This window comes from Doryrhamphus excisus, chromosome 17 (genome assembly GCF_030265055.1).
Source record: "Doryrhamphus excisus isolate RoL2022-K1 chromosome 17, RoL_Dexc_1.0, whole genome shotgun sequence".
In the NCBI taxonomy this organism is placed as follows: Eukaryota; Metazoa; Chordata; class Actinopteri; order Syngnathiformes; family Syngnathidae; genus Doryrhamphus; species Doryrhamphus excisus.
The window spans coordinates 3,924,064-3,938,831 of record NC_080482.1 but is presented as its reverse complement, the minus strand read 5'-3'; the positions used below and the strand labels follow the sequence as shown (position 1 = coordinate 3,938,831).

The 14,768-nt window shown below is 39.3% G+C and overlaps 1 protein-coding gene across 1 annotated transcript in view; it reads left to right on the top strand.

Moving 5' to 3' along the window:
- The window catches only part of rspo2 (R-spondin 2), a 51,509-nt gene that overhangs the window by 10,275 nt on the left and 26,466 nt on the right, over positions 1–14,768 (top strand). The window contains exon 3 of the mRNA XM_058053749.1: positions 14,384–14,572. Within this exon, the coding sequence (XP_057909732.1) occupies positions 14,384–14,572 (189 nt within the window). The remainder of the gene's footprint in view (positions 1–14,383; positions 14,573–14,768) is intronic.

The window sequence follows — 14,768 nt, the reverse complement described above, 5'->3', positions numbered from 1 at the left end:
ACTCGGCGAGATGCCTTTTCACTTCCTGGTTGTTGAGTATTAATTTCAGTAAGTGAGATGAATGCCAAGGTCTTAAAAAAATCCACTTTTGTCACCTTGTGGCCGTTTTTTCGTCTTAAAACTGCATCAAACATGATCTCTTCTATTGTGGAGTTTCATCATCACCTACTTAAATAAATAAAATTAAAAAAAAAAAAACTATATTACGAAAGCAGGAAGTGAACAAATGTAACAGTTACAGATTGTAAAAGTACCAGATAGAGGGGTAGGATTTAATAAGCTTTGCTTCTTCCTACTCCTTTTGGACATGTGGAACTGTGAACTGATTATGGGATGCACTCAATTGTAATCTGATGCATGTTTAAATTAAATAAAACCATTACCATTACTTGTGCCTCTTGTGCAAAAAAACATAAAAGATGTATTTATACGTCCTGGATTGCGAATGAGTTGAAAAAAAATGGTCTCAAAATAATGTTAACAATACAATTACAACATTTTGACAGGCCTACATGCATGTGGCAGCGATGTTGTCTTTGTGACTTAATCCAGTGTATGCTTTTTGTAGGCCGATGGAAAATAAGCATGAGGAAGACTGGCTGAAAGGGGAATTTGCACGGTGTGCAGTGAAGGCAGCATCTTTTAATATTGGTATTTTAAGAGGATATGTCGATGTTTATGTGCGGTGCTCCTATATGTTGGATAGGAAAGTCATTCCATTAACATTTCTTAAATTCCTCTGTTCTCCTCCCAACTATTCACACTTGTATTACATCTTGGCTGACTTCTCCTTAACTGGATATTGTTTTATTTGGATTCAGGCCAGTTTGCACAAGCGGCTGCCCTGGCTGTGTAAACAGCTGTCACCGGCGAGAGTCATAAGGATTGGCTATCTGCACAGAGACGGGCACATTTCTTTTCATAGTTTACATGTTTACTGTCTAACTGCCTTAAAGATGGGTACTGCTTTGTTGTGATAATGTGAGTCGTGAAGTGCAGCTGACAACGCGGGGCTGGTTACCATCAGCAAGCACGAGTGCGTGCATACATATTCATGAGTAGCAAGCACTGTCTGCTCTTTAGAGTGATGATGTGAGAATAATCAGCTGTGGTTTGTAGGCAAAAGAGGGGCACAGTTCAGCATCTAGTACTGTTAGATTTATGCATGTAAGATACGTACACTGTGTCACCTGGTGTAATACTGATATTTCAATACAAAGTCTCGTCCTTCCATCCATAATGTACTTCTATATTTGTAGCATGTTAGCCACACAGTCAGGAGATCCGGAAGACCTGTGTTCGAATCTCCTTATGGCATTTCTGTTTCACCGGGTAATCTAGTTTCTTCCCAAAAAACATGCATGTTAGGTTAATTGGCAAATCTCTAGGTATGAATATAATAATATGAGTGTGAATGGTTGTTTGTCTATATGTGCCCTGTGATTGGCTGGCGACCATTCCAGGGTGTACCCCGCCCCTCACCCACAGTCAGCTGTATAGGCTCCAGCATACCCCCACGACTAAAGTGAGGATAAATGGCATAGAAAATGGATGGATGGATATTTATACATGGCTGTTATATATTCATTCATTGCTTCATCGTACCTTTTAAATAAACTTAAATAAACAGCAAAGCAGTTGTCATGATTTATTTAAACTGGAGCTACATTGTATATCCAGTAACTAAGCACAATATGAACCTCAGCCAGAAATGCAAAAATGTGCAGTCCATTTTGTGTTGAAAGAATTACATTCATTAAATTAAATTAGATTAAATTTACAAAACAATGTGGCGTCTATGAGACTCCTCACTGCAGTCAGCATTCACGGCCTAGCAGATTCACTATTTTTTATTTATTTTCTTTTTATTTTTTTTTTCAGCAGAAAACACATATAATTCTCCTTAAGTCTGTAATAAAATATAAATACGTGATTGAATGTTGAGAACTTTTGAACGCCCACAATTAGTAAATTTCTTCTTGTCAAAGTAGCTTTAAAAGCGCTGCAAGTTGGATGAACCTGTACTATGATAACCCTGGACCTGGTCTGCCCTCCCATGCAGTCCACCACCAGAGCTTGAAAAAGTCAGAAGACAAACCCATTCATGTTTGTGTATCTTACTGCAACTAACTAACTTTCCAGGAATTAGCTATTACATTCTCACGAGAACACGTGAATATGTAGTATAATGTCCGTCCATTATATTTTACAATAATTGCCGCTTAAACTGCATTCTATATTGTGTCAGCACTTAACATTTCCACACCCTGGATCGCATGCAGTACTTTCCCTGAGAAGAAAATTTATTTTGCACAGACATCATTGTTTTCATATTGCTTGATGTGATCCATTTGGACTTTTTTGGACACTCATACCTCATGGCATTTATCCCAAGATTTTATTTCCACATGGCACTGATGAAAAAAATAATAACACAGTCCTGAGGGCTGAGTGTAGGGGCGCCAACACAATTCGGTTACTGGTGCAAAGGTAGTGCCAGCTATTCAGGAGTAACAACAGTGAGGCCAGATGCCTGAGGACCAGGCACCTGCTCCATGTCTGGATACAATTGATCTGTTTTGCAGAAGTGTGAAACACAGATCAACATCATCCTGTTGGAACGACTTATAATCGCTATGGCTAGTTGAGATTGGGCGTACTGGTCTACAATATGTTTGGAATACATTTTACGAAGGTTTAACAAGACACAGTGTACCTGTTGTACCTGGACACCAACACCAGGAGACCATTTAGTGTACCATAATGTACCATTAGGAAAACAAGCTCCTGTGAAAAACAGAAATTAGATCCAGCCACACTTTTGGGCAGAGAAATAAAGCTTTGATGTTGAGTTTTTTTGTTGCAGCGCCATGTGTGAAACTGAGCCCAAGACTTTATCCCCTGTGGTGCGCTCCACTTTTGACCCCTGATCTCCCTCCTGGCCTTGGTGGGCGAGGCTGTTAGCTTGTCTCTTGTTTAAAGGTTAATGATGTAGAACGTAGCAGCAGTTTATATTGGCCTTTTTCTATTACAATTTGCTGACCTGCCGATACCGATTTTGGCCGATACCAATTTTTCTTAAATAGCGTGCAGCGTAAAACTCCAATGTCACAATCTAATTTATCAATCTAATATCTGTGAGACAATACAAACATGTTGTTTTAACTGGCCATCAGGTCATTCTCTCAAATATAAATGAAAGTTTAGAAAATTGCTCTCCAAATAACTAAATTATATTAGTTCCCTTAGTCTTGGTTGACATAACATGCATGTTTTTGGCCAGTGTGGGATGACTGTAGTTCTCGATATTACAAAGCAACTTCGGTTACGTCTACACGGACACGGATGTTTTAATAACGTAGATGTTCCTATGCATCTTGGACTTTGGTCCACACGCAAATGTAGATTTTTGTCCATAAAAATTGAACTTTGGCAAAACTCTGGTTTGAAGACATGCATATGGATGGCGAAAGCTGACTTTTTGGCTTTTCGATGTAACGCTGTTCCCAACTTGTCGATTTTGTCATTAAATCCTGCGACATTCCAAACGACTAGCAATAAAACCCGCAACTTTTTCTGTCATCGTTGGAGATTTTTCTGGTATTTGGGGTCCTAAAAGAAATCACGCACTATTCTGCAGTTTTTGTTGTGCTGCCGAGAGGTCCACCCCGGCCCAAAGCACTCATATGTGGTCAGTTCCCATGTAAAGTAACCATTTGCTGTCAAAGTTATCCCACCAGTTCTCGGTCCATTCAGGTCTTGTCCAAACCCACTGTCATCGGTGGCATCATTGTAGCGGTATGTTGTTTGTTATACTACTGCATACTGTATACTGGCATACTGACAGTGAGAATACAGTATACATTACAATTTACAGTATGTGTTTATGTTGACTGTTGTGGCTATGACGTAAGAGAATGTGTTACTCACATCCTCCAGTAAATAAGGAGCTAATTTAGAAATCTTTGAAGTGGACTGTAAGAATTTATTTAATTAGCCATTTAGCTACTCTTGTAAAATTTTGTAAAAAAAAGTATTTCAAACATTACTTTTTCCTTCCAGTGATTCAATGGTCCATGAAACGATTTGTTCTTCAATGGTTTTGGCTACTTCTGCTGGCACTGTCAATCAGTAAGAAGCAATAAAACACTTATATGGTACTTCTATATATTTTTTTATGATTCACAACCTGGTTTTGTGAGGCACCTGGTCAAAAGACACATCTCCCATCTGGATCTTGTGCTTTTTGGCAAGTACGGGAAAGATCCACATCCAACACCTTTTGGTTCTCAGATGTGGGAGCTGGAAGTGGGGATGAGTTTTTGTCAAGGCGATGACAAATGGTACAGATAAAGCGATCAACACTTTGGGTGAGAGAGACAGCGAGGAGGCTACATGGAGTGCAAATATTCAGAGCATGCCCACAATGACTTTACTGATCCTTTCCAGTGATGGACTTGTTGTTCATCACACAGGGAAAGACAAACCAACAGAACAGACTGAACGGACTGAATGAATTACATTTGAATGAATTGCTAGACTCCCAGAATGTTCAGCTACAGGTGTGAAAATTAGGTGTGAGTTTTATGTGTTGTGAATTACCTACATGTGGCCTAATCAGAGCCACTCCACCCACCCCTTTTCTTCTCTCTGAAAGGAAACACATTTTTCTCACAGCTTGAGTGGATTTTCAGGAGCATACTGGATGTAATGGCATTTTTAAACCTCCAAACTATGCCTTATTTCTTTTGGACCCTATTTAGTTACCAGCGCCGTTGATAAGTTACTAGATTAGTTAGTAGGGATGTCAAATGATCAAAATTAGTAATCCGTTTTCAAATCAATGAATCAATGAGTAATCAAGTGACCTAGTGGTTTGCATTTTGGCCTCAGATTGTGGGTTCGTACCTCCGTTGGAACATCTCTATATGGTTTGTTTGCATGTTTTCCTCGTCCATGCGTGGGTTCTCTCCAGGTAGTCCGACTTCCTCCTACATTCCAAAAATTGTCTGGCAACCAGTCCAGGGTGCATCCTGCCTCACATCCAAAAATAGCTGGGGTACGACCCAGCATAATCGCTACCCTACTGAGGTACAGAAAATGGATCAATAGGTAATCATTGTTAATTAGCAGCTAGGTCTGAAATATGGCCGTATTTACTGTATTTTATTAACAGAAACATAAACGACAGGATCCGATTATATTAGCGCTGTAAATTAACTCTATTAGTTACTACTCGTATCACTTACTGTATCAGTGTCCCCTGCCCTGTTCCCCTTAGGTAAACACAATGTTCAACAGTTTACAAGGGGACATGCTTATAAAAAAGTGCAGAGGATACTTTTTCACAGACTTGTCAAAGGCTTGTCAGTGCAAGCAAAATAAATAATAATAATGAGTTTGTTTCTGCCTAAACATGAAAAACCATCCAACTCAAGCTGACATTCCTGATTCCTGATCAAGTGTTGGGCAACCTGAACCTTATTTCTTTAACATAGCAGAACATGTTGCACAATTCCATGCTTCTACCTTTGTGAGAATTGCTTAATGAAGCCCCTTTTCTGTTCCAACATGACAATACTACAGTGCAGAAGTCCCCCCCTCCCCAGACATGTTTGGTAAGAAGAACCTGGCTGATTTAACCCCATTATCTATATTCTATTTTTTGAATGAATGGACCGCATTTCTCGTCTTACATTTTCTTCGTAGCTGATTCCCCACTACAAGGTTACCTCCACTTTATCTGTAACTTCATGCGCCATAATTTATCGACATGCAATGTAAATTATTGCACATCAAGTTCAATTTCCTACCAAATGTTTGAATGTATTTCGCAAACACCTACTATACCGCTGAAATAATAGTTTCCAAATGGAGCTTCCAGGCTCTCCGAACTCACCTGAATGTGTTTTGGACACATTTCCACACAGAGCCGTAATATACAATTTCACACAGCAATAACTTAGTTTTGAAATGTATCATCTTTATTGAAGAAAATGTGTTTTCAGTGTTGACTCAGTAGCTGATTTATCGTTCTTATGAGGTTTCAACTGGGGTAAATCATTGTAACATCTGCTTTTTTTTCTATACAAAAGATTGAATAAAGATGTAAGAGAGAGGAAGAGTTGGCAAGAAGCAAACCACATGTTTGCCTCTGCCCAAAGAGAGATAGTCTGCCATTGTAAGTCATCAGATAACTCCTACTGTGCTTCAATTCTTCAGGGTCATAAAGTGCTCTTGCACCTGCCCTGTCCAAATACAATATATGGATGGATATCACCATTGCAAGGATGAAAGGCACATGCCGACTGATGACATGTGCCTCTTGACAGGAAGCTGCCCTTTTTTGGGGGCCAAATTAATTGATAGATTGTTTTGCTTTTAACTGTCGATGCAAGGTCTGAAATGTCCGGTGTTGTGATGGAGAAACGGGTATAGAATACTCCTTTTTTCGGTCACCCAGGTCACCTTTCTTTCTAATTTTCCTCTAACAAGAATTATGAGATCTGGCGTCAGAAAACACAGATGCGGTTTGACCTCGGCCTCGGGGATTATCAATCATAATCTATCATAAAACTGAGTGAACCTCGGGCCATCACTTTGAATTGGACAGTGTCTGCAGGCGTGAGAGCCACATGAGTGGAGCTGGACAGCTGGGTAGAAGGTGCAGAGGTTTTTTTTTTCCAGATTGATGGTGACTCAGAAATGCAGTCGATGTCTGTTTGACAGCTGGAACCCGAGGCAATATGCGCAGGTTAACATTTTGGGATTCTAAGCTTTTTGGTAGAAGAGGATGCCTTGGTTGAGTCAATGATGTAGAATTCTGATTTTCGGATTTTTCAGTAGGGGTCAATTGGTCATATCATCACAGAAAGTATTAGTATTGTTAGTATTAGTATTAGTATTATAGTATTAGTATTAGTATTATGGAAAGCAGGAAGTGAACAAATGTAACAGTTACTGATTGTAAAAGTACCAGATGGAGGGGTAGGATTTAATAAGCTTTGCTTCTTCCTACTCCCTTTGGACATGTGGAACTGTGAACTGATTATGGGATGCACTCAATTGTAATCTGATGCATGTTCAAATGAAATAAAACCATTACCATTACCATTAATTAATTCAATACCAGAATTCATACATCAAGTTTTTACTGCTTATCCCGTTCAGGGCCATGGGGAAGCTGAAAGTGTATTACTACACCCCCTACTGATTGAATAGGAATTAAATAGGAATGGATATCACATCACATCATAAAATATACTTTTGTGCATCCAGCCAAATTTTAACACCTGTATGTGACCGGTAACAGCCAGCTGAATATAGCCAATCAAATTTCCCAGAGCTTCTGTAAGAACATGCCCTATAAATTGTAATTTGACTTTCATTGTGTAGTTGTGTGCCTGTTGCAGCAATGGCCGCCTGCTTTATTTCAAACCTCACCTGGAGAACAACAGGACTCTTTTGGCCTGCCTGTTTTTTCTTACACCAACCGTGTTTGCTCAGTCTAATTCTGCAATATTATTATAAGCAGGAGAGAGGTCCTGAATTATAAACATGTGCTTACATCAGTTACAAGTGAACTGGGGGGGAAAGCCGTAGACCATGGAACCTGACTATTTCCAGCTGGAAAGGATTCAGGGGTCCGACATATTTTCAGCTAAATTGGAAAAGAAATGTGCCTTCATCACACAAGCTTCACCTCGGTAACTGCTTTTTCTCCTCCATTTTTCAGCTCAGAATTTATGCATCTTTTCAAAACGTAACAAAGATCCGTTTCCATGATTCCTTGTTGCCTCATTCGCTTTATCAACCTTTATCGTTCGCCTCATTGTGCAACAGAAAAACTGAGATAAGAATAATTGACATAAATCTCCTTTTACCCGCTTCAATGTTACCCTAAAAGCTCAGATCTGATGCTTCTACAAGAGAGGATGCTTAAACAAAGATGTTGACAAAAGGTTAACCATGTTTTTGTTGTTGTGAGACTTGATGATATGAAACTTTCTGCAGTCATGTACAGTACACATTTTTCCAAAACAATAAACAGAGTGCATTCTGGTTGGCTGCATTCACAGTCTACGTTATTAGATTTACATTCCACAGGCCCAAGAAAACTGTGAGAATAGAAACTGTTGTTTTTTTGTCTCAGGTTTACAGGAATTGACTGCTGCATTGTTATTGCCTGACTGCGACCATGTCAACCAAGTCAGAAGAGGAACACGCAATTTTTTTTCCACATTTATAATGAATTCTACAGTCATCCCTCGTTTATCGTGTTTAATTGTTTCCAGCCCTGACCGCGATATGTGAATTTCCGTGAAATAGGATTCAATAAAATTCATAGTTGGAGCATAAAAACTGTTTATGACCTTCTAAAACAGTTTTTAACATTATTAGAGCCCTCTAGATGTTAAATAGCACCCCTATAGTCACGCTTATATTTGTATTACCTAATGTAGTAGATATGATGAGCAATAATACGAAATGATAACTCACCATTAGCAATATTAATGTTGTTGTAGTATCGCAAACATAATCTGGATCGATCAAATGGCATGAAAAAAAAATCGACATGAACCACAATGTAACAGGGATGACTGTACTTGATCATAAGATAAACTAGGTCATAACAACACATACCATATTTTATACTTCTGAAATATATCAATGTACAGATATTAAAGAATACTTCACATCTATTTTCCAGAGGTACCGTACATGCAGTAATAATAGAAGTGCAGAACATATGAGCAGGTGAGAAAGAATCATGTAACCACTTACTGGTTTCACTTAATCGCATTTTGCCGGCGTGGAAAAATAGGAAACACATGGAAACCCTGCAAAAACTGTTAGGATATAGTAAAAACACGATAGCACTTAGTCGTATATTTCTAACACAATAAAATGTTCAATCTTAATAAAATTGTTTAACTTGAAAGGCCAGGAAACAGTGGCAAATGTAGCAGTTTTCCAAGAGCTTTTAGCATGTTGAATAGCTTTACAAGCTGATGGAATCTTGTCATCTCGATGTTGAATATAAGGATGTAAAAGAAAGTACCTTGCCTTGTTAGGGTTTTGGGTTGCAGCAAGTTGGAATGTGTCAATGTAAATGATTTCATGGCTAACAGTAGGTGAGTGGAAAGCAGGAAACTAGCTGGCCGTGGGTGGAACTCCCTTTATGTGGAGGATTTTGGCAGCCCTGAGTCCAGTCAACTTGTGCTTCCTTTACGCTCATAAAAATGTACCTGAGAAGGAGTTTGGGTTTCTGCTGGTTTTCACTGCAGCCTTAATTGCTCATGAGTGGTGTTCAGAGCAGGCCTGGAAGCTGTCTTTAGCTTGTAGACTGCAGAGCTCCAAACATGCCGTCATGTTTGAAGTTGTGGGTCGGTTTTCGTGAATGAAAGACCAAACATTGACCTGGACAAACTTAACAGTTCAAGCCGACATCAATTAATATCTTCAATGGTTTCACCATGAAACGTGCCCTGTGATTGACTGGTGATTAGTCCTCTTAGTCCTCTCGTGATTAGACCTCCCAATGCTCCAGCTAACCCATGACCCTGACCAGGATAAGTGCTTGAGTGAATTGATGATTTCCGGACTATAAACCGTTACTTTTTTGACACATTCCGAACTCTGTGGCTTAAACAATGTTGTGAAGCATTATTAGTCTCAATATGGAAACCGGGACTTACCGGTCTCTGGTCTTCCAGCTCCACTGGGCGGACACCAAAGCGTTCCCATGCCTTCAGCTGACCACAGAACCTACGAAATATACCGTATTGATATCTTTAAATCCTGCTTTGAACCGTTCTTGACTGAGTTTGTTGAAGTAGTCGTGAAAGTGGCCAACTTTGAAGGGAGATGGATTGGAAGGAGGTACCCCAGACAGACCATTTATTTGATTGTGGCTGGTGTGGGCAGATCCAGAAATGAATCTAGCAGTGGTTTGTCGGAGATAGATTCTGATCTGGCAACTTTTCGGTCCGCCAAGTCACTTTAAATATTTCACGTTGTCACGGGTGATTCACTTTGACAACCGTGATACAAAACCAGGCTGTCATCAACAAGACAGACTGGCAATGTAAAGGGTACTTTTCAGATAATTACATTTATTCATAAATAAAATGGATAAAAATTGAAATGGTTTCAGAACAAATGTACTTGTAACTTTGACCCAAACTAGTCTGTGCTTAAAAGTATGTAAAATATAATCTAAAAAAAAGAAAGTATGTTTTTTAGAAGTCGAATTGAAGATGGTTGAGCTTAGATCAATAAGATATACAAGCCATAAAAAACAAACAGAAGTTTAAAACTTGGAATGTTCACAATAACTTAAGATGATAACAAAATCTAACCAAATTAGTGACAATAAAAATAAATCTGATGAGTTTTAATGGAATGGTCACTTTAAACTGGGAACACAAAATAGTTTAACATGAAATGAACATAACATGAGGGTTAACCTCATATTCCAAGCCACGATAATCAACAAAGGCAAATACGAGTTCACATGCTAGACTTTCAAAGGTCTTTTCAAACATATTGTACACACTGAGTAAATTTGCCTTTGTAGTTCCAAAGTCAAATACAATCTTTCTGTAGCACACCACATTAATTCAAACTCTAGCTGTCACAAGAGATTGTTGATGGGTGAAGAAGAGGATATTTGAAAAGATTTTCATGTGGTTCCTGAAGACAACCAGTGGCCACGCTTCTCTGTTCTCTGCCACGCAGGCCTGTCACACTGAAGTATGTATTAGGCCTTTTTGTTAATAAGTCCTCATTCGGGGTTCTTCACAGATGTTTGCATGGACACCGTCTTTCACAAATAGAACGCTTTAGGCGCAGTTGCATCTTCAGTTACAATGTCAGAAGTGGGAATTGTGGACTTGTTTTGCTTCAAATAATATGTATTCTGTGGTTGAAACCAAAAACCATGTGGTTTATCAAATAGTGGCTCTTCAAATGCCATGTGTGCCCCTCTGCAGTTTTCGATGGTAAACCTCGAATACATAATCTTACAATGACCACTTTCTTACAATGACACATTTTCTGTACATGCGGGTCATTTCTGTTTTAACATGACTGACAGTGGAACGGAACAACACAACAAAAACAAGAGGAGTTGAAGCGTTAGATGATTTTCGGGGAAAGAACAAGCCAGAAAAGACACGATCGGCATATGTCAAAGTGCAGATGAGGAGATGTTTGAATTTTTACTTGAATTTTTTTGCATGTTTTTTCCTCCCATGTACTGTGTACAAGGCTGTGTTTCCTTGTTTGTCACGAGGCATGTGTATGTGATTCTGACAATTTGATAACCTTGGGCAACAGTTTCACAAACTGAGGTTACAGTAGAACCTCAGTTAGCGTACGCCCTGGTTGGCATATTGGTGCCCAATATAAGACGCATCTTGTTTTGTACACTACTGCAATCTAACTGTGTGTGTGACCTACTTTTATCACAAAATGTCAAAAATGTTAATAGCCTGTTGTTAACATGGAAACTGAAACCGGATGTCAATCGCAAAATTACCCACAGTAGAGCGAAACTGACATCACTTTGATAAGGAAGGTGAGAAACACCATTCAATTCAAGAAATAACTCATAGCAAAACATGAAGGTGCTAACTCATAGGCATCTTCAATTAAGGAAGAAGTTACATTAAATGTTTATTTATCCCTTTCCTTCTTCGTGTATAACTGTAATTGTCAAACTATAAAAAGTTATTTGTGTTAACGTTTTGGGGTTTCCGGAACTGATTAATCGGCATTAATCCTGCTCACTTCGGTTCTACTGACAGCACAGCAGAACAACAGAACAGTTCTCAGGTTATAATTTTACTTCAATTTCAGTTCGACGTCAAACATTAGATTGATATTTTAACTGAAACCTGCTGGCAGATTTATGTCCACGAGCTGATATTGTTGGATGTGAGCTGGATGGTGCAACTCCAGACGGCCTCCTTCTTGACATACCTGTGGCCTGAACCTCCAAACCGTTTCACAGACAAATACGAGTCAATAACTTAAAATCAGCATCCGTTTGTCGCCACTCAATAGATCCGTTCTCTGACTTTGTTATCCCAGTTGCGTGCTAAATCCAGGATGTGGCTGTTGCTGTAGTGAAATGTCATAGTATTGCATGCATTGTACAATTTAAAATCATCGTGCACTGCTAAGATTAGCACCTGCCAAAACAAATGTTTAACAACAAAGAGTGAAATGGATCTGTATCCAAAAGGTTCAAGTGAGTTTAATTTCTTTGTTGACTGACCAGTCAGTGATCTAAAATGACCACAGGCTCAGGTTTTATTTTTCTATTATTTCAGGGTTATTATTGTTAGCACACTGTTGATACTTACAGAGTCCAGCCTGCTCACAGGGGTAGGAAAGTTAGCTTTCGGTTCTTAACTTTGCCAAGCTGCCTTCCCTTGTCTGTCATTGTAGTTTTTAAGAATCAAAAAGGAAAAAAAAAGGTTGATTAGAATAATACGGTCTACAGACTTTGAGACATTTAACCACTACACCACCACGCTGCTCACGTTCTCGATGATCTGATGGTGAGTTTTGCAGAAAGGGTCATGGCATAAGCATGCAGTCTCGTTATCCATGGAGAACTAAACATTTAGACGAAGAACAATGTCACATATAGGACTCACTGCTCACAGGATTATAGTACTGCTTTAGTAATCCCCCAAAACATCCTAAATAACACTCACAATTAGGCATGTCATGATTCAAAATAATCCATAAATGAATTAATTCATTTATAAAAACAAACTCAATCATTTTGCCGGTCTCTATAAATTGACAAATTTAAAAAATTGATAAGAGGTTTCACTCGGTTCATCTGTCTCAACACCTGGGTGCATTGGTTGTATAGCGGAATGAACAGAGTGAGGGAACCCTCCTGTCAGTCACTCAGTCTCTTTGTCCCAGTGGGTGGAGGTGGGGCCACTAGCGAGTGCTGCAAGTGAGCGATGTTGTGAGCCATGAGACACGGACCTCTTTGGAACATCTCTGGTTGACTGACAGTTAACACTCATTCCAGTTTTCCATCTGAGACTTTATAAAGCCAGAAGTAATAATCATTTTCACTTTGACTTCATTGCTTACGAAGTGCTGACTGCAAAAGAACAATCATCAGCTTGGGTGGGTGATGAATAGGCTTGGACCTTTAGTGATTAATGGGTTGTAGGCCTCCAAAACGCATCCAAGACACATTCTGATTAGCACTCGATATTACTTCTATCCAGAACGGCTGCGAGGAAATTAGTGTATATTGGCATACCACCCTCAAAACTTTCCTAGCACTCAGTAAAAACAAATTAATACAAAAAGATGACACCTTCGCTTCCACTGACTGACTCTCACATGGCTACAAAAGGCTGCTTGCATTGGGCCCTCTCTTGGACGCTCACTTCTGTATGGGTGAATGTGTCCAGAGAAATCTAATATGCTGATGCATAGCCAGTAAAACAGACATGCTCTGCACTGTCTCTTAGGCTTTGTCCAGTTTGCTTGTGCAGTATTTTATTTTTTTTTTAGCATTGTGCTAGGTTCGCCGAGTTGGATGTGCGTTGTTGCGTGGTCACCGCTTGTGATATTAAAGATTTGGCTCAGATCGACTGACATTTCTCTCATTTGAAGAGATTGGAATCGCCCAAGGCCTTTTTCCGGTGAATGCAATGCGAAGGAGATCACATAGAAAGTCACATATTGTGGACTGTCTTTTTATTGGATTCTTTGTCTTCCGCAGGCAACTTGAGCCAAGACAAGAACCACTGTGGCTTTATGGGCTTTCAACGACTGTCTCAACACAATCGTTGTGGAAGCCAGCTCTGACCAGAATTAAAGCAATATTCACATTCATAAGTAATCAAAGTTTAGAGGGGGAACCAAGATTTGCATGAGTGACAAAATGGTTTTATTTTCATTGAATTTTACTGCAGTTCGGACTGTACAGCTAATACATATTGTATCATTTCATCCTTTATCCTTTTTTATTGCTTTCATCATCCATTGGTCACAGTCGGTTCATGTATTCAAAATACCCTGAAGTGTAAAACTTGATGAGTATTACATGAAAGCAAAACTTTCATGGGGAAAAGTCCTAATGTTGTAATGTTAGCAGTGCCGAGCAGTGTGTTTGGTTCTAATCAATATTTTTGTAATAACATGACATAAACATCAAAACTCAACAGACTATGCTCTTGTAAAAGTAAATCAATTTAGTTCACCAATCAAACCTGAAATTTGATTGGTTAAACAAACAGCCAGACAAATTGTATTCGAGTGACATGACAACACATATTGTTATTTTGTTTACTCATTTTTCCCCTCCTTTGCTGATACTACTCTCTGTGTCTTACAGCTAGCTATGGAGCATATCCCATCTGTAAAGGCTGCTCGGTATGCTCTCGAGACAATGGCTGTGTAAACTGCCAGCCCAAACTCTTCCTATTTCTACGGAGAGAGAGGATGAGGCAGTACGGCGAGTGTCTTCATGACTGTCCAGCTGGATACTACGGCATGCGCAGCCCCGAACTCAACATGTGTTCCAGTAAGTCCTCGGTTCTCCCTCTTCTTCTTCTGCACCCCACCCCCCCAGCACCCCACCGCCCCCCATTTCCTTTTTTAGACTTACACTTTTATGTTTTTTTTCAACATGTAATTTTTCATCATTGGTGAATTGAATGGTTGCAGTATGAAGGTTTTGTACAGGTGCACCCATCATCCACATTATTTTAAAATACATA